This window comes from Heloderma suspectum, chromosome 2, assembly GCF_057233095.1.
Source record: "Heloderma suspectum isolate Gila_16-S chromosome 2, 16-S_ref, whole genome shotgun sequence".
NCBI lineage: Eukaryota > Metazoa > Chordata > Lepidosauria > Squamata > Helodermatidae > Heloderma > Heloderma suspectum.
In genome coordinates, this window is record NC_139459.1 from 190797702 (window position 1) to 190817147 (window position 19446).

Genomic DNA, 19446 nt, shown 5'->3' on the forward strand with positions numbered 1-19446 from the left:
TGGGATTTCTCCATAAAAGCCAGGTCACTCTTTGACACGAGATATTCTATGAACTTCACATGGGAGTAGTTTTCATGCAAACATTCTCCCCACATACAACAGAGGTGGTATAGTCCCTATTTGATGTCGACCCCCCACAGAAATGTATCCATGAGTCAGCCTTAAATCAGGCTTCATGAGTACAAAAGTGTAACCTTCATAATGTAGATTAAGTGCATTGCAATCATCCTTCTCAAGCAAATTTGTATGCAGAAATTCAACTTGATATTTTCCTCTTTTATATTCTTCAGCTTTCCCAGTCATGGATACTGCTGAGTTTAGGAATTCGGTAAGAGATGGAGAAAGCAAGGTGTACAGCTATTGAACTGTTGATACTTAATACTATTGACCAAGACTAAAGATTTTGGTTGTTGTATCATTAAAGTCATCCTTACAATCAATTTCAAAGACAAGATATGAAATTGTTTAAAATTCAAAGTTTCAAATTCTCAAATGTTAACAAATTTTGATTATTATTTTTTTTGTCAAAATGTCATTCCACCTATAATTCAGAATCAATCATTTTAGGAAAATAACCCCTGCTGAAGAAAACAGCTATTCACACAGAACATTTCTGAAGTGGCACTGGTGGATTACTGGCCACTTTCCAGCAGACCACTTAGCAGCTTGGAGAAGGATCATAGCTCAGTGGCAGAGCACCTGCTTTGCATGCAGAAGGTCCCAGGTTCAATCCCCGGCATCTGCAGGTAGGGCTGGGAAAGAATCCTGGCTGAATCCCTGGAGAGCCGCTGCTGCCAGTCAGTGTTGACAATACAGGGCTAGATGGACCCATGGTCTGACTCCATATAATGCAGCATCCTATGTTCTGCCTGCTGTTTGCTGGTTTTGTTTCTCAAGAATGCTGGTCTAAGTGGCCTTGACCTGATCCAGTAAGGCACTACTGATGCTCTAAAGCAAGCGGACATACTCAGGATCTCTGGCACCTATGTAATATCCCTGTAGGCACCAGATGAAGAGCCTGTGATCCTCCCAGATATTTTAAGAACTAGTTTAGTGCTTCTTGATATTCACACTGTTTTATTTTCACTTTGATTTTATTATGGGCTGCATTGTTTTTACTCCTAGTTGCTGGTTTTATCATGTGCTGATTTTCTATAATTGTTTAATTGTTTTTTATTTGTGAACACCAGAAAACTTTGTTTAACCAATTATTGCATCCAAATACTCTTGAATCAAAATGCCCCCTGTGCTAATTTATACCTTTCTTTCCACAAATCACAATATCATTCTAATAGCTTAATATGTTACTATTTTTATTTTCAAAATACTATGGAAGTTGGAAAGGTAGTCTTAGGGCCATTTACAATACTAGTATGTTGGTTTTCTACAGGTTTAATTGTCCTGTCTGCCCCCAAAGATTCTTGGGAATTGTAGCTTGGCAAGGGTGCTGAAAACTCTATGATAGCAATCTCTGCTGGCACTCCCAACTACAATTTCCAAGGTTCCCATAGAGTGGGAATGAAACAGTATACCTTTACAGTGTTATTGCCACCACATAAAAGGTCTCAGCAAAAATCCAGAGAACACCAATGTTCTTTTCATGTTGAGTTTAATGAGATGCAGATGATCACACCAGAGAAAAGGAATCACCACCAAAACTAAAATGAGCAAGGAAAAGGTTTTTAAGGCCATTACAAAAAGAGAATGAGAGAGAGAGGAAGAAAGAAAGAAACCATATGGGGCATGATGCAGCCAAAGTTAAATATGTGTAAATCTCATTGGTTTCAACAGAAGTGATTTAAAATGGTACTTAAACTCTCCCACTGAAATCAACAGGACTTAAGAAACCTTGACTTGGGCTTGGTCACATGCCCCAACTTTTTAGCCACAAATATTTTTACACATTCCTTTGAAAACCCATTATTGGTCAGCAGAACCACAGGCAGGTAATTACAGAAGAGTACCAAGCAGGGTAGTCATCATTTGCATGAGTCAGTAAAACACTATGGCCATGTTCACATGAATAGTAACTCTGATGCAGTTCACAGTCACGCTATTTCCTCTTCAGTTCTCAGTCAGAGAAGTTAAAATGTGGATAAAATACCAGTACAAACTACTCTTCCAACATCGTGAGAATCAAACACCCTTATTCCTGGAACTGTTTCTTTGTGAGAATCCTACCTAATCGGAGCAAAGCGTGTTCCAGCGACTCCCAGGCTGCCTCAGTCCACCATAGAAAGGCAGATCATCTCACTACTTGAAAGCAGAGTCAAGGGGAACTTTGGGATATCTAAGATAAACATCACACTCTCTGAAGGGCGATATGGAAAAACTGTACTCCTATAAAGGATGTGGGAATAGTACAGAAGTAAGGAACACACTGTTCTGAATAGCCTCTGTAGAACCACTTAATGCAGTTGTTCTTTTTTCATGCAAACACAGTCTTAGTATCTTTGATATCAGTTAACTTGGCTGGTACCTCCTGATCTATACCTGGGCCATGAAATGTATCAACAATGAGTTAAGGACAAAGAATGCAAGACCTAAACATATTCTGAGAGAAAGGCATAGTGGTCAAAAGGGACACAGTCCATTTCTCTGAAAGGTGCCACTGTTGGGTTCATCGTGGCTCTTGGCAGAGATCATCAGAAGAATGTTTCTTTTATCCAGGGTTGTGTTGTCATTGCCTCGGTTGCTTACTGTTTCCTGCTTGAAGACCTGATGGAGGTGGATGATGTGGTGGTTTTCTTCACAATGGTGCCCCCAGAACCATATCCTCCTCCCCCGATGGAACAAACTCCTCCACCACCGATGCTGCATACTCCTCTTCCGCTTCCAGAGCTGAAACCAAGACCACCAGATCCTCCTCCATAGCATAATCCTCCTCCGTATCCACCACCGTATCCGCCACCGTATCCGCCACCAGAGGTGGTAGTGGTAGAGCCAACCACAGCTGGAAGAGAAGACAACCAAGGTTATTCCACAGTTATTATCAACTAATATAGCTAGCTAATGCCTTGATTTCCAATTTGCTAGTGCTGGGCCATAATGGGGGCAGCCATCTGTTTTCCCCAAGAATGTCCCAGGGAATGACACTATGCCATGTCTGTCCCAGGAATATGCCAGAGGCGAAGCCAAGCCACTGCTTGGAGCCTCTGCCACATTCCTTCTATGGCTCTTATCTTATGATGTTTAACAATTTCATGTGTATGTGCTACAAGCACCCAACAATGGTGCTTTGTCAAAGTTATGTCAGCACACTGGCATTTTCCTGGGCAGTTCATTATGACCAAGAGAATGGTGCTGCACTGACATAGCACCTCCTGCTAGGGTCCTAGGGATGGAAATCCTCAATGGAACCAAATGAATTCGGATTCTCATGAATCGGAGTTTGGGGCTGTTTTTCTAACTTCCCAAATTTTGCACAAATTTTGGCATAGAATAATGCACAAAATGTATAAACCCAGCCAAAAATGTGCATTTCCCCCATAGGCTAAAACCTGAAAATGTGCCTTTTAGGAGAATTTTGCACTTTGCATTTTTGCATTCACACATTTATGTGAATTCAGAAACAAAAACAATCCAATTCTGTCAGTGGGCGGACAACAGAACGAAAGGCGCCTGACACTCCACAAAACACAGTCAGAACAGATTTTACACAATCTGTACATCCCTACTTCCTGCACACGTATTTCCCAGAACAACAAAACCTAGGATGATGCTACGAATTACAAAAGAACCAGTATGGTGTACTTGTCTTGGACTGGGACTCCGGAGATCCAGGTTCTAGCCCCCATTCAGCCATGAAGCACACTGGGTGACTTTGGGCCAGTCACTGAATCTCAGCCTAGCCTACCTCACAGGGTTGTTGTGAGGATAAAATAGGGAGGAGGAGGATTATGTATGCCACCTTGGGCTTCTTGGAGGAAAGGCGGGATATAAATGTAACAAATACATTAAATAATAAAGAGTTGCTACTTACAAACACTCACAGCACTTTGGCACTCTCCAGACATCCTGTGAAGGAAAGAAACCAATATTTAGGTAATGGACCAGAATCAATCAGGCATTCATACAGAAAAGGTTAACAGTGTAAATCAACATGAACCCTTGAAGGTTTGTCGCTTTCATTATCATCAGGCACTACAGAAGTCAATGTTGTGCAGTAGAGAGAGCAGATAAGGTTGGATGCAGGAGGGCCAGGTTCAGCTCTTTGCTTGGCCATGAAGCTCACTGGGTAGGTTTGTGCATGCTCAAATGGCCCTACTTTCAAGAATCAGGGGCACAGTCTTTCCAGGCCTTGTAGTTTTAACAGTGCATGTCTAGTACACATGTCTGCTCAGAAGTAATTCCCACTGAGTTTGGTGGGTTACTCCCAGGTAATTGGGCATACCATTGCATTCTAAATGAGCATGATACTTCAGTTCACACTGGTTTGCCCTATGTAATCCACATGGTGGACCCCCTCTTCCCCAACACTAAATGCAGGGGTGACCCAAGGGGAAAGGTACATGTATTTCCTTGTGACACTTCCCATGTTCCTGCTACAGCACCCACATAGGAGGAGCATGAAAAACTCCCATCACGATGAGTGCTTCAGCAGCCTGATCTCAGCACTCACCATTCCAGCCAGCTTAACCATAGATTATAGAATCATTGAATCATAGAATAGTAGGGTTGGAAGGGGCCTGCAAGGCCATCGAGTCCAACCCCCTGCTCAATGCAGGAATCCAAGTCAGAGCATCCCTGACAGATGGCTGTCCAGCCTCGTCTTGAACGCCTCCAGTGTGGGAGAGCCCACCACCTCCCTAGGTAATTGGTTCCATTGTCGTATTGCTCTAACAGTCAGGAAGTTTTTTAATTGAGCCAAAGCAGTTCAACTTTGTAGTGCGCTTTCCCTTTGGCCCTGCGTACACACAACCCATCCTGATACTTCTAGCATATGATCAGCTAGAGTCCCAGCACCATTCCTTTCAGCATTTAACTGCTAGGTTTAACCAAACCATTCACTAGACTTTCCCAGGGCTGGAGGGAAAGGGTTATATGACAAAAGGTCAATATTTCCCCATTGTTTCTTCAGCAAGATATGAACATGGTCCTCATTCCTGTATCTCTCGCCCACCTGCTCTCCTCTCCTTCCAGCAATTTCCTGTAGGTGGCAATTTCGATATCAAGCGCCAACTTGACATTCATCAGTTCCTGGTACTCCTTCAAGAGACGGGCCATTTCTTCCTTGGCCTTCTGCAGAGCATCCTCCAGTTCAGTTAGTTTGTCCCTGGCATCCTTGAGTGCCAGCTCACCACGTTCTTCAGCTTCTGCAATGTTAGCCTGCAGCTTCTCACACTGAAAGACAAAAGAAACATCCGTAGAACTGTGGAGAATAATGATTATGAAAATCATAACTAGTGGTACAACAACAACACATTCATAGGAACCATGTATGAATTCCATGTACTTGCTAGAATCTGAGGGAAGAAGGTAACATCCAGTCACCAAAAAGACCACCCTAATGCCTCTTATGCAAAGTCCCCATATTAGATTAAATGATATAGCTGAATATAAAAGGCCCAGTACAATCAGGGCTGTGTGTACAGTTTCACAGGGGTAAAGAAAATACACAGAAAATGTATTGGGCCTAGAATTCCACATCCTGAGAATCTCCCTTTTCTTTTTCTTGAAGAAAAAATGGAGGCCCCTTACACTGTAACCTAAGGGCTGTCAGGACAATCTTACCCCCACCCTCAGTGCCATTATATGCCAGCAAAATGTTGCACTGGCAGCTTAAGGCTTTTGCAAGACAGAGCATCAAGGCTTTATCTGGCTTGCCTGGCATATTTTTAGCTGTGTTTCTGATCACATTATTGCAGTTAAGATGACACCACAAGATGAGGCTGACCAGATGAAGGTTGGCACACAGTGAAATTCCAACAAGAATCCTCCCTGCCACATCCACATTCCCAGGCAAATCCTGCAAAACTCTCCAGCCTTACCTGCTTCTTTACATTATCTATCTCAGATCGTATCCTCTGAATCATCCGGTTAAGCTCAGAGATCTCGGCCTTGGTGTCTCGTAGGTTGTCACCATGTTTCCCAGCTGTTACCTGCAGCTCTTCATACTGGCAGGCAGAAAGAAATGAAGGGTCACATTTTTGTTATGTCTGACAGCAGAAGCTTTTGTCACAAACCCCAATCAAGTAATGGCTATGGTTTCACCAAGCTCTCTGATATCTTTAGGAGAGTGTCTCCCCTACAAAAAAGGGATGGGGCAGCACCAGGCAGACTATTCTGACAAAAAGCTTGCTTGCTTGCAATTTCTGAAGGGCAATTAGTGGATTACTGGCCAGTTTTCAGTAGACTACGTGGAACCTTGGAGAAGCACCATAGATAGAACATGTGTTTTGCATGCGGAAGGTCCCAGGTTCAGTCTCTGGCATCTCCAGGCAGGGCTGGGAAAAACTCTTGCCTGAATCCCTGGACAGCCATTGCTGTCGGTCAGTGTTGACAATACAGGGCTAGACAGACCCATGGTCTGACTCTATATAAGGCAGCTTCCTATGTTCCGCCTGCCATTTGCTGGTTTTGTTTCTCAAGAATGCTGGTCTAGGTGGCCCTTGGCCTGCTCCAATAACATATTAATTACACTGTAAAGCAAGAACACATACTCAGGATCTCTGGCATCTATGTTATAGCCTTTTGGACACCCAATTAAGAGCCTGTGATCCTCCCAAGCATTTTAACTAGTTTAGTGCTAGCTATTTATTTCAGTTCATTTCTATACCACCCAATAGCCAAAGCTCTCTGGGCAGTTTTTGATATTTGCACTGTTTTATTTTTACTTTGGTTTTTATTATGGGCTGCATTGTTTTCACTCCTTGTTTCTGGTTTTGTCATGTGCTGTTTTTCTGTAATTGTTTCATTGTTGTTTTGTATATCATGTGTTCAATTTTAATTTAGCTGTACTTTGCCCACACCACTTCAGTTACTGGGCACTTTAAAAGTGTAATTAATTAATGACAGTTTACTCAGAGTCTGGGATATGAGAAAATCATACAAGAAAATCTTGTCTGCATTGGAGGAGGGAAACAAACAGAAAATTCTGTTTTTGCAGCAAGAGGATTTATCTGTGATATTTTGGAATAATGCAAAACAAGATAATAGTCAACCACAGGCACTGCTAAAATCCAAAGAGAAATATATAACCTGCACACACTACACCATCATCATACAGGGTAGTTATGCCTCCACTGATCAGGGATTCTTAGCATGCACTCTTGATTGTAAATCTAACACACATCACTGGACCATAGGGATTCCCATTAAAATAAAGTGGAACATATGAGACTGAAGTCAGTCCAACCCTAGCTTAAATTAATCCAGGGCCTTGCATACATCTGGCTTTCCCCCTTAATGAGCATCATGCCTCATAACATACATGAGTTTGGATGATGGGAGGGGGGGCTATGTTAATGTTAGGGGGGGTCATCCTAGATTGGAACAAACACCTGGAAACTCACCTTTCCTTGGTACCAAGACTCTGCTTCTGCTCGGCTCTTTTGGGCAATTTCTTCATACTGAGCTTTGACCTCTGCAATGATGCTGTCCAAGTCCAGGTTTCGGTTGTTGTCCATTTGAAGGACAACAGAGGTGTCGGAAACAGTCTGCTGTACTTGGCTCAGTTCCTGCAAAAGAAATGCAGACATGGGTTGAGCCATACCATCTATCCCCCACCCTGCCCATATGTTCATATCGTGACTCGCCTCTTCCCCTCCCTCTTTAAAGACAGTTGGTTCTATTTTCAAACGGGACCAAGTGGCTGTGGGAGAAGCTTTGCCATTTCTGGCATCCCCAAAAACTGCACACCAAAATTAGTTGCTGCTGCTGTTACCATACACTAGCCCAATAGCCATCATGATGGCGGGTGGTGTGTGGGGAGTCTAAAAGGTGTCCCCAACCAGTCGTGTCCGACTCTAGGGTGCGGTGCTCATCCCCGTTTCTAAGCCGAAGAGCCAGCGCTGTCCGAAGACACTTCCGTGGTCATGTGGCCGGCATGACTGAACACCGAGGTGCACGGAACGCTGTCACCTTTCCCGCCGAGGCGGTACCTATTTATCTACTTGCAATTTCTTGCTTTCGAACTGCTAGGTTGGCAGGAGCTGGGACTGAAGACGGGAGCTCACTCCGTCATGCGGCACTTGGGTCTCGAACTGCTGTCCTGCCGACCTTCCGGTCTGCAGTTCAGCATCTTAACCACTAAGCCACCACGGCCCCACGTGTGGGGAGTCTAGTACATTGCAAACACATCTTGGGAAGGTGGTGGAATGCACCTGTATACGTTCAGCACTTGGGAACATCATTGGTATGGGGGCTTAAATGGCTTCCTACCCCTAGTGGCCCCAGCCATTGGAATCAAATCTGCTCCGATCTGTACAGGAAGGCCCGTGTCTTGTAGTGGTGAGAGTGCTGGACTAGGACTGGGGAGATCCAGGTTCAAATCCTTCTTCGGCCATGAAGCTCACTGGATGACCTGGGGCCAATTGCCATCTCTCAGCCTAACCTACCTTGCAGGGTTGTTGTGAGGATAAAATGGGGGTGACGAGCTGCCCTAAGTTCCTTAGAGGAAAGGTGGGTTATACTTGTAATAAATTAATGAAGAGTCCCATCTTCATTTGCAGGGATATATGCTAAGATACTGAATTCCTGATCAGGGCAACTTACACACAACAAAACATGTCCAATATTATTCTTTGCCATTTCCTGAACATGCAAAGAGTGTTAAAAAAAATTCCGACCAATCCTAACCATGATTATTTTTCATTGCTTTCAATGAATTCATAGAATCATAGAATCACAAAATCATAGAATACTAGGGTTGGAAGAGGCCTACAAGACCATCGAGTCCAACCCCCTGCTCAGTGCAGGAATCTGAGTCAAAGCATCCCTGAAAGATGGCTGTCCAGCCTCGCCTTGAATGCCTCCAGTGTGGGAGAGCCCACCACCTCCCTAGGCAATTGGTGTCACTATTGTATTGCTCTAACAGTCAGGAAGTTTTTCCTGATGTTCAGCCGGAATCTGGCTTCCTGTAACTTGAGCCCATTATTCCATGTCCTGCACTCTGGGATGATTCGTCCACTTTTAGAAGCACATTCAAATTATGAAAATAATTTGTTTGACAAGTCTTTCATTCCCCCCACACACACACACACCGCCCCTGTTCAGGTCTAATATTTTCACCAGTACCCACAGAAAACAGCAAGACTACTTACAGCGTCATACAAACATGTCAGGAAGTTTATTTCATCTGTCAAGGCATCCAGTTTTGCCTGCAGTTCTACTTTGTTCATGTACGCAGCGTCCACATCCTGAAAAAAAAAAAAAAAAAAAAGAACAGAGGTTTAGTCTTCTGCACACAATGGTGGGGTTTATTTTTTTTTTTAAATGGGGCTTTCAGTTTCTTCTAAATGCCAACCTGAATAGTATCTTGCAGCTCGGAACCACAGAAAAGGAACCGGGAATGCTCTTTCATATCCTAGTAGTTAAGTGTCCATAAAAGTGTCATGGGCAAATTGGAGGGTAAAGGTGGCAGAAATCTCTGTCTTCTTTTCCTCCAAGACTCAGCTCTCAACCTGAGAGGAAAGTCTTCACCTGCATCTCTTGGGCAGACTCCAATGGCAGTCCCAAACCTCATCAGTAGTGGGTAACACCATCTCCTCCTCCTCCTCCTTCTCCTCCTCCTCCTCCTCATCTTGTAGCTGGGGAAGTGTCTTGTTGTGTACCTAGCTGAGCGCCTTCCCCTATATACACCCAGCCAACCCCTGAGATCTTCAGAGGAGGCCTTATTGGTCATTCTGGGACCAACAGAATGCCTCTAAGTAACAGCACATAAGTGGGCCTTCTCAGTAGTGGCACCTACCCACCGGAACACTCTCCCACATGTAGTTCGAGTGACAGAAACTGTGGCAAGCCCCAAGTGCCTGTTGAAAATTTACTTGCTTACACAGGCTTTCCTGACCTGTAATGGATTATGACCGTGCTCTGTTTTATTGTCATCTTTCTTTACTGTTCTGTTTTTAATTATTTATTTTAGAGATTGTAACATATTAAGCAGTACAGAAATATTATAAATAAATAAATACACAAACACTGCCAGCTTCCTAGACTATCTGGTTTCTCTTGCTAGGTACCATATTATAAGAGCTTCTAAAAAGCGTGCAGGAATTCTAAACTGTCCAGTTTCTCTAAGGCAGCACTATCAAAGTGGACACTCTAGGGTGCCACTGCTCTCTTGATGGCTTTTCCCTCAGCCCATAGAAAAGGAGTAATGTGTGCAGCAAAGTAAGCAAGTGCTCTTTATTCTCAGGCCTAGTCATTACTTCTGAAATAATGCATCTTGGGGGATATTAGTGCTCAAATGTTGTGACTGGTTGCTGGATGGGGCTAACCAAGTGGCTATTTGCTATACAAGAAGGACAGAGTCATGGTAATATTGCTTACTGAAGTGACTAGATATCGGGGCAGTTAAATTAGTATTATTTATTTATTTAAAGCATTTTTCCCCACCCATCAGCCAAAAAAGTTCTCAGGGCAGCTTGCAATGTTAAGAAATAAGACAATCCCTGCCCGCAAGCTCACAATCTAAAAGACACAGCAAAAAAGGCAAGGAGATTATGAGGGAGGAGGAAAAAAGCACATTCAGGCACTAGATTCTTAGTTGCAAATTTACATTTCAATACACCAAATGCCAAGTTTCCTTGAAAGAAAGAGAGAGAGAAATCACTGAAGCACTTACCTTTTTCAAGAGCACAAAATCATTCTCTGCTGCAGTACGCTTGTTAATTTCTTCCTCATATCTGGTCAATGCAAAAAAAAAGAATATTAGGTTTAAGTACTTTTGCTTTTCCACCTGTACATTTGTTCTCCATGCCTACCATCTTCCACTCAGAATCTCCAATATATACTTCATTTATCTAAACCATTCAATTCATCTGAACCATTCAACTCCTCATTAAAACATTCCAAATTCTTTAAGAAACTGAATCTTGGATGCAAATAATAATAATATAAAATCTAAACATGATATGCAAAATTGCTTTTATTTTTCCATAATATATTCTTATTCTTAAGAAACCATTTACATAAAAGCACACAGACAATATACACAAATAACATATAACTTAAAACAACTTTGAACAGTCAGCCATAACTAAAGACACACCAGGACTGATTAAAACTCATCATGTGCTGTCATGCCTGGGAAAAGAAACAGGCCTTAATCTGGAGCCAGGTGGACCTCATGGGGGAATCTTACTTCACAGATGACAAAACTGCCATCCAGGTTAACAACAACAACATTTCTATACCACCCAATAGCCAAAGCTCTCTGGGTGGTTTACAAAGATTTTTTTAGAATCTAGATCAGGAGGGGGGATGAGCAAAGGATATCCATCCCCCTCCCCCATTTCTCAATTGTCCTAACAATTAAAGCCGTTCTGAATTTGCTTGGCATGCAAGAGCAAGATTAATCCCTACTCATTTTGTGGGTTACTCAGCATCTCCAGGTTTATGACTCACACACTTTTCTCATTCTTTTGACTCTCTCATCTGCTAGGGTGCATTCCACATCCTTTGGCATCAGTCAAACAAAGTAATACCACCCTGACTGAGAACATAGTTTCCAAGTGTATTTATTTATTAAATAACAATGCCTATTTCTGTGTGTTGCATATCACCAAATGTGTGCCTGATATCTGCCAAATGAATTTATTTGGCTGGTAGAAGACCAGATTTCTTCTTGCTCTGTCGGATCCAGCATCTTTGCTAGATCTATAGTACAGCATTATCATGTTATTAAGGGTCAATGTATACTAAGCAGTGTACATTACATAGTATCTAATGTAAAATCATATATTTCAAAGTTAGGAGTTCTTGGAATTCAATTCTAGTCATATTTTATGTAGCTTAGTTAAAATATACCTGGGTGACTGTTCAAAAAATCAATATATGCCTCTAAAAGTGAGTTACTTTGCATGTCAAACAAGATGAACTATACCCAGACACACCTCAAATATAACAGTGAAAGAGATTGTCGAGTGTGATGTAGAAGATAGTCAAAGGAGAGCCAGGTTCCAATCCCCATTCAACTCAGAAAGTGACCTTAGGACAGTTTCAACCTGACCTATCTCACAAGGCAGTTGTGAGTATAAAATGGGATAATCCCATTTCAATTAATCGAATTTCTACTTAGAAAATCCCTACAATCTTTAATTGGGTAGTGGGGCCAAATTTTGGTCCCCATGGAAACGGCTTGCTTTTGCCACTTGTTTCTTAACAATGCATGGTGGGATATGCTTTCAGGGCTATTGTCATATCCTAACATTTTTCCTAGATCAAAATCACTTAGTGAACTGCATGCACGCACAATTGTCACATGTGAGGATCTACACAGGGGATGCATATCATTTCTTACATGGAAGCACTTTCTGCATACGCAATATTGTAACAACTGAAATGGCTCTCATTAGAGAGGGTTGGGCAAAGATCCCTTCCCCATCCTTGGCCATTTCTTCCCAACAAATTGGGGGAAGGGGATTTGGTGACATCTGGTGGGGAGAGAAAGTTCTTCCTGTTCTTCAGGAGGTTTCCCCCTGCCAAAGCACCCCTGAAGCCACCAGAGTTTGGCTAGGCCAAAATGTCTGCCCCAGACTGTTCACTGGACACAAGGTAGCTGAGGTTTTCCTAACAAAACCCTATATTGATTTTAGTAGCAAAGAGCACTTATTAATAACCATCTCTGGTTTTAAATTCCCTTACTTGTTCTTGTAATCTTCCACAAGATCTTGGAAGTTTTTAAGCTCTGATTCCAACCCTCTCCTTTCATTCTGAAGACCATCTAGCTGTCTCCTGAGATTATTGATATAAGCCTCGAAGAGCTGATCAAGGTTCTTTTGACCGGTGCCAGTCCCTTGGCCCTGTTCTTGTAAGAGTTTCCACTTGGTCTCCAGAACTTTATTCTGTTGCTCTAGGAAGCGGACCTAATCCAAAAGAAGAAGGAAAGGAGAAGAGTAGACAGACACAAAGAGTTATTAACTTGTACTCCAATGATCGTTATTGACCAGGGACACTTGTAAATCATTATTCCTGTTTTGTATTTTGGAGATAATTTGGGGATACTTAAAAAAAATATTGTTAGTGTGAATTGTTGTGCACAGAATTGGTCCCTCTTCCCTTTGTCTCTAGAACATGGGTTGGGAGACCTGTGGCCCTCCAGATGTTGTTGGACTCCAACTCCTATCAGCCCCAAGGAGCATGTCCAATGGTCAGAGATAATGGGAGTTGTAGTCCAACAACATCTGGAGGGCCACAGTTGCCCACCCCTGATCTAGAAGTTAAGTGTCTGAAGAGAGGTAGGTAGATATATCTTCTCTCTAGTTCTCCCATCAACATAAGGACAATGTGTTGAGAACAGTCTGGCATTTCAAAGATTGCAGCTGGCAAGAAACATGTTGAACTGTAGGTAACATATAATAGGAGACAGTTCTTTTTTTCTCTAGCATATATTTAATCCAAAAAAACCCATACACCCTCTTTGCTTTGGGATGTTACAAAGTGAACAAATACAACATCCAGTGAACAAAGAATATTGAGGAGGGCCGCTTCAGCCGTGGTTCTTGAAGTCACAACACGGATGTGGCAGGCACAAAATGTGTGTCCTTATTTTCACCTATGAAGTATTGTAGGAAAGATAATAACTAGGGATGGGGGAGAAATTAGTTCCGTTCACACTTTAATGTGAACTGAATTAATTTCACACTTTCAAACCAATACATGAACCAAAACATAGTTTTCCTTCCAAATCTGCAGTTCACTGAATTTTGCAATAGAGTACTCCAGTCAAACCATCTGTACAAAATGCATATATAAGGGAAAAGTGCACACAAATGTGCATATATTACTGAAAATAATGTTCAAAGGTGCATTATATTAGGGAAATTACTCAGAAAAATGTATACATTAGAGAAAATTGTATGTATTAGGAGAAATGTGCACAAAGATCCATACAAATTTTCATGCAAACATTAAAAAAAAAAAATTCTCAAACTTCAGGATCGGAATCAAACTTGAGAATGGAAAATGAGAAATGGAGAGAAACTGAAAATGACAGATTTGTCCATCCCGAAATTAGCCTTCAAGGCTGCTGAGCAAAATGTCAACACGCTCCACTACCAGCAAATCATCAGGATACAGAGATAACCCCTGATGCATCCAACTGCATTTCCCTCCTCAAGCTGGGAAATGGGCCTTTGCTTCAGTGCCACCCATCCTGTCAGTGGCCCTGAGGCAGGACAAACAATATTTTGCTCCTTCTTCTCATACTAGCCAGGCTACTCCCACAGCTGGGAGCATGGCCAGTGGCCATGTCCTGATGAGGGAACCACCACCATCTTCTGAGAACTTAAAAGAAGCTGGATGCAATGTGGGGACTCTTCCCGTTGCTAGACTCCCAGATAACTGAAACCATAGCAACAGGAGTTCTAGTCTGGCCCTATGGAGCACTTGACATGGCTGTTAATCCAGAGCTGCCTCCTGCTGTCGTTTTGCCGCAAGGCCACGCCCACAGCTTCTTCTAACAACGCTTGGGCACCTTCCTTCATCCAAAAGTTCTGCCCCTCCCCCTGCACTGACCACAAAGACTGAATTATAGCCTCTGCCTCTTATTCCTTCCTAAAACCCAATTGGTAGCTGAGAGACACCACAGGAAAATGACCTGGAGAGGTAATTCGAAAGGGCATACAATTGTTGCATCCCCAATGTGGATGCACTCTTAGGTAGCACTAATACTGTGGCCCAGGGTCAGATGTGCATCCAATGCACATCTAGCATCCACATTCCAGTGGGATGCGTAGCAGCTTCTACCCTCTCCTATCCGTATATCAGGGAAGAGTAATTGCAGGACCGACATGCCTGGTTTCTAGATGTTGGCACAGGACCGTCCTGGGAAAAGAAAGATGTGCCCATCTCTTCCCCTCATGTCTCTCACTGACAGCAGTTTAGTACTGACAGCATGGAAAATTAATATGCTATCAAACTAAATGTGTATCGATAGCACAGACATAAACTGGTTTAACAGTCAAGTCTCTCCCCAGGACATCCAGGGAAGTATAGGGATTGGGAGAGGGGAGGAGTTCCCGCAGTTCTTTGCAGGGACCCCTAACAGCTACATTGGTATAGACTGTGTAGAGTCTATACAGTGCCCTTCAAATGCCCTTCAAATGTTTTCTTCTTTCATTTCTGTTCCTATTTACTTGGATTTCTTTGGTACTACATACAATCCCCTCGGGAGTCACATCTGACTGCTACTGCACAGAGTACACAGGTTATAAATGCAAGCCTGTGTTTCCTCTTGATTTGAGATTTAGGAACCATCATATTTAAAATTGTAAATCAAAGCTTCTAAAATAACTTCACACTGTAAATAAACAAAAATCAGACCAGATCTTATACAGACAATTCTCCTAAAACATCCTCATAACAAAAAGGAAAGGGGAGGGAGAGAGAGAGAGAGAGAGAGACCCTCAAACTAGCTGAAAAGTTCACATTCTTGTAATCATCTCACCTTGTCGATGAAGGAGGCAAACTTGTTGTTGAGGGTCTTGATCTGCTCCCTCTCTTCTGTCCTCACTTTTTGGATCTCTGGGTCTATCTCCAGGTTGAGGGGCTGCAGGAGGCTGTGGTTGATTGTCACCTCTTTGATGCCTCCAGGTGGGCACACGGGAAACCCAGGGCCACCAGCACCACCAAAGCCACCACCAAGCCCTCCACCAAAGCCACCACCAGCTCCAAAGCCTCCACCCCCTTGGCCACAACCACCAAAGCCCCCACCAAAGCCACCCCCACCAAAGCCACTGCCACCAAATCCACCAATGGAGATTCTCTTGTTGCCCCCTAGATTATACAGGCTCCTGCTGCCGAAGCCACCGCCACCTCCGCTTCCGCCACGGACTGAACATCCACGGCTTGTGGAAATAGTATTGAAGGTGACTTTGCTTCCACCCCCGAAGCAAGCAGAGCTGGAGCTGAATCCCTTGTTCCCTCCTCCAATGCTTAGGGCATAGGACTGGCGAGACATGGTGGCTGGTTATAGGGGAGGCTGTCTTGGTGGTAGTGGTGGTGGAGCTTCCAGAGAAGAGTTCCCAGCAATGAGTGAAACTGAGCCCCTCTGACAGCAAGGCAAGAGTCTACCTTTTTATCCATTCAGAGACTTGGCTGGGTGACAGGGGAGTGGAAAATAAAATACTCATTTTTTTCCATTGTATTCGTGAGCTTAGGTGTGCTTGGCAGTTGGCACCCTCCCTCTTACTCTGTGCCAAAAACTGACCTTCCCTGAAACACACCCCGAAGAGCTGAACTCTTGACAACCCCAGATTAACTGCATCACCCTTCTGTCAACTAAGACTAGATTTCACTGTGAGCCTTGCCTGTACAGCAGGGCATGACAAGTTCCCTTGAGATTCTTTTGCCCCGCAGGGAAAATAATCCCCTGGCTAAGATATATCCCCATTACTCCCTTTTTATTAAACCCGATGGCAGATGGTTCTTTTCAGAGGGTTCCAAAAAGGAACCCTCTGACATGCACAGTTCAAGAAAAAGTATAGATAGATGGATATCCACACCCATGATTGCACCACATATCTCAGCATTATTTTTCTTGGAATAAAAGACAGAAATCCTACATGAACACTCACTGCTGCATTACGGGGGAGGGGGGGAGACTTTCTCAATTCAGCATTTGAAATAAATGACACTATTCAGACAAGTGTTCAATGACTCCTTATGGATTATAATACATTTTTATCCAGCTCTTTTCAAAGTGGCAATACTTGGTTCTCAACACACACACATTTTAGCATCATGACCACCATTTATAACTGTGGAATTCTGAAGTTGGAAGGAACCTCAAAGGCTATGTAGTCCAACCCTCTGTCAGTGCAGAAAAGCTGTTGGTACAACATCCCTGATAGATAGCCCCTGTTTGAAAGCCTCCAATGAAGGAGAATCCACCACTTCCAAGGCAGCCTGTTCACTGATAATTAGGGTCCACCTAGTCCAGCATTCTGTTCACACAGTGGCCAACCAGCTGCTGACAGGAAACCCACAAGAAGGACATGAGTGCAACAGCACCCTCCCGCCCATGTGCCCCAGCAACTGGTGTGCATAGGCTCACTGTCTCTGGGACTGGAGGTAGCACATAGCCATCAGGACTAGTAGCCTTCAATAGCCTTCTCCTCCATGAATTTGTCCAATCCCTTTTTAACGCCATCTGAATTGGTGACCATCACTATATCTTGTGGTAGTGAATTCCATAGTTTAACTATGCACAGTGTGAAGAAGCACTCCCTTTTATCTGTCCTGAATCTCCCACCAGTCAGCTTCATGGGATGACCTGGGTTCTAGTATTATCAGAGAAGGAGGAAAATATCTCCCTATCCACATTCTCTACACCATGCATAATTTTATACACCTCTACCATGTCCCTCCTTACTCCCCATTTTTCTGAGTTAAACAATCCCAGCTATTGTAACCTTTCCTCTCAGGGAAACCTTTGCTCCAGCCCCTTGATCATTTTAGTTTCCCTTTTCTGCACTTTTTATATCCTGCCCTTCTTTTATTATGATTATTAGTTATTATTTCCATAGAGCCACAATGTGCACAATACTAGGGCTGTGCAGGGACCCCCCGATCTGACTCGGAAGCCACTTCACGGCTTCTGAGGTGAGCCCAATTCGGCTCAGGCAGATTCAGGGGGGCCCCAATCTACCTCGGCCTCAGCTCCGAACCCGAAGTGAACGCCGCTTCAGGTCCCCCCACCAATGCCCCTGTACAACCCCCCAGCTCCTTACCTGGGCCACTTCCTCCTCTGCTGCTGCCGCAGCCGTCGCCTTCTCTGTCACTGCACCTCTGCCGCCTTCTCCATCACTACGCCGCCACTAGGGATGTCAGAGAATTTCGCCATGAATCTCGGGGAGGCCGAATGCCAGCGCATTCGGCCCCCCGAAATCGGTGGTGAAACGGTCTGCCCCCCCGCCCCCCCCCCCGGGATGGGACTTACCTTGGGCGAATCTCCCTGGCGGCGGTGGCGGCTCCAGCGGCGGTTCAGCGGCAGTGCGGCGGTGGCAGCCGGTCTTCTGACTGGCTGCCGCCGCCGCCATTTCCAAGTTAAAAAAAAAACACACACACGTGATAGGCTACGTAAAGCTTTACGTAGCCTATCACGGCTAGATTTTTTAAAAATACCGTGATAGGCTACGTAAATCTTTATGTAGCCTATCACGGCTGAGTGAAAAGAAAAGAAAAACCGCGCATACGCATGGTGCCCATGGGCACCGCCATTTGCGTACACGCGGGTGTTTTTTTTTTCACTCAGCCGTAATAGGCTATGTAAAGATTTACGTAGCCTATCACGGCTGACTGCAGGGATGCAAATGGCGGTGGCTATGGCCGCTGCCATTTGCAGTCCCGGCCGGCCAGGATTCATGGCGGGAGGGACGGGGCGCCTCCCCCCCAGCCAGAATTTTTGGGGGGAGGGATGGGGCGCCTCCCCCCCTGGCCAGAATTTCAGGGGGAGGGACGGAGTGCCTCCCCCCCACCGCGAATCAAATTTCGTCACAGGTAAGTGACTTTCGTACATCCCTAGCCGCCACCACCTTTCCCGCTGCTGCTGCTGTCTTCGCCACCGCTGCCATTTCCTGAGGCCTGGAAACGTGGCAACTCATCTTCTTCCAGGGAGTTGCCATTTTTTAAATGGCGACTCTCTGCAAGAAGAGTCGCCGCATGTCCAGGCCTCAGGAGATGGCGGCGAAGGCAGTGAAGACAGCAGCAGTGGTGGCGCAATGGAGAAGGCGGCGGCGCAGCAGCAGAGAAGGCGGCGCAGTGGCTGCAGCAAAGAGAAGGCAGCAGCAGAGAAGGCGAATCAAATAAAGTCCTGGAGGCGCCGGGGGGGCTGCGCCGGGAGCTGAGGCTCCGAAGCACACGAGTGCTTCGGCGAGCCCCCAACCCACTCCATGTCCCTTTGTACCCCCCTCCGCTTTGCCTCGGAAGGGGCATAAAGTGACCCAAAACAGCCCACTTCGACTCAGGGTTCAGGCCTCAGGCCGAAGTGGTGCACAGCCCTACACAATACTTTACAAAGGACAAGAGGACGCACTTGTGCCCCAAGGATTTGACAGTCTAAAACGCAACACAATTGAAATGTATGATCTTGTAATCAAAGGTACCCCTCAAGGCAGCGAGCAACAACTGAACAGAAAACCATCCAAAAACCCTGATAGGAAATTTAAGCTGAGGGCAGGGGAGAACAACTGGCCCAGGGCCAGTTGTGTCTGAGTAGAAATTTGAACCCAGGACTCTCTGACCCAAGTCCAACACAGTCTCCATTATGCCCACACTGCCTGA

The 19446-nt window shown here is 44.5% G+C and overlaps 1 protein-coding gene across 1 annotated transcript; it reads right to left on the reverse strand.

Moving 5' to 3' along the window:
- Window positions 1–1599: 1599 nt before the first annotated feature.
- On the reverse strand, window positions 1600–16215 carry LOC146353638 (keratin, type II cytoskeletal 6A-like). Its single transcript, XM_084836905.1, has 9 exons — window positions 15611–16215; window positions 12808–13028; window positions 10787–10847; window positions 9264–9359; window positions 7515–7679; window positions 5991–6116; window positions 5123–5343; window positions 3983–4017; window positions 1600–2953 (listed from the first exon to the last, which is right to left on the reverse strand). The coding sequence occupies exons 1-9, from the start codon at window positions 16121–16123 to the stop codon at window positions 2697–2699; spliced, it is 1695 nt and encodes a 564-aa protein (XP_084693031.1). The 5' UTR covers window positions 16124–16215; the 3' UTR covers window positions 1600–2696.
- Window positions 16216–19446: the final 3231 nt, after the last annotated feature.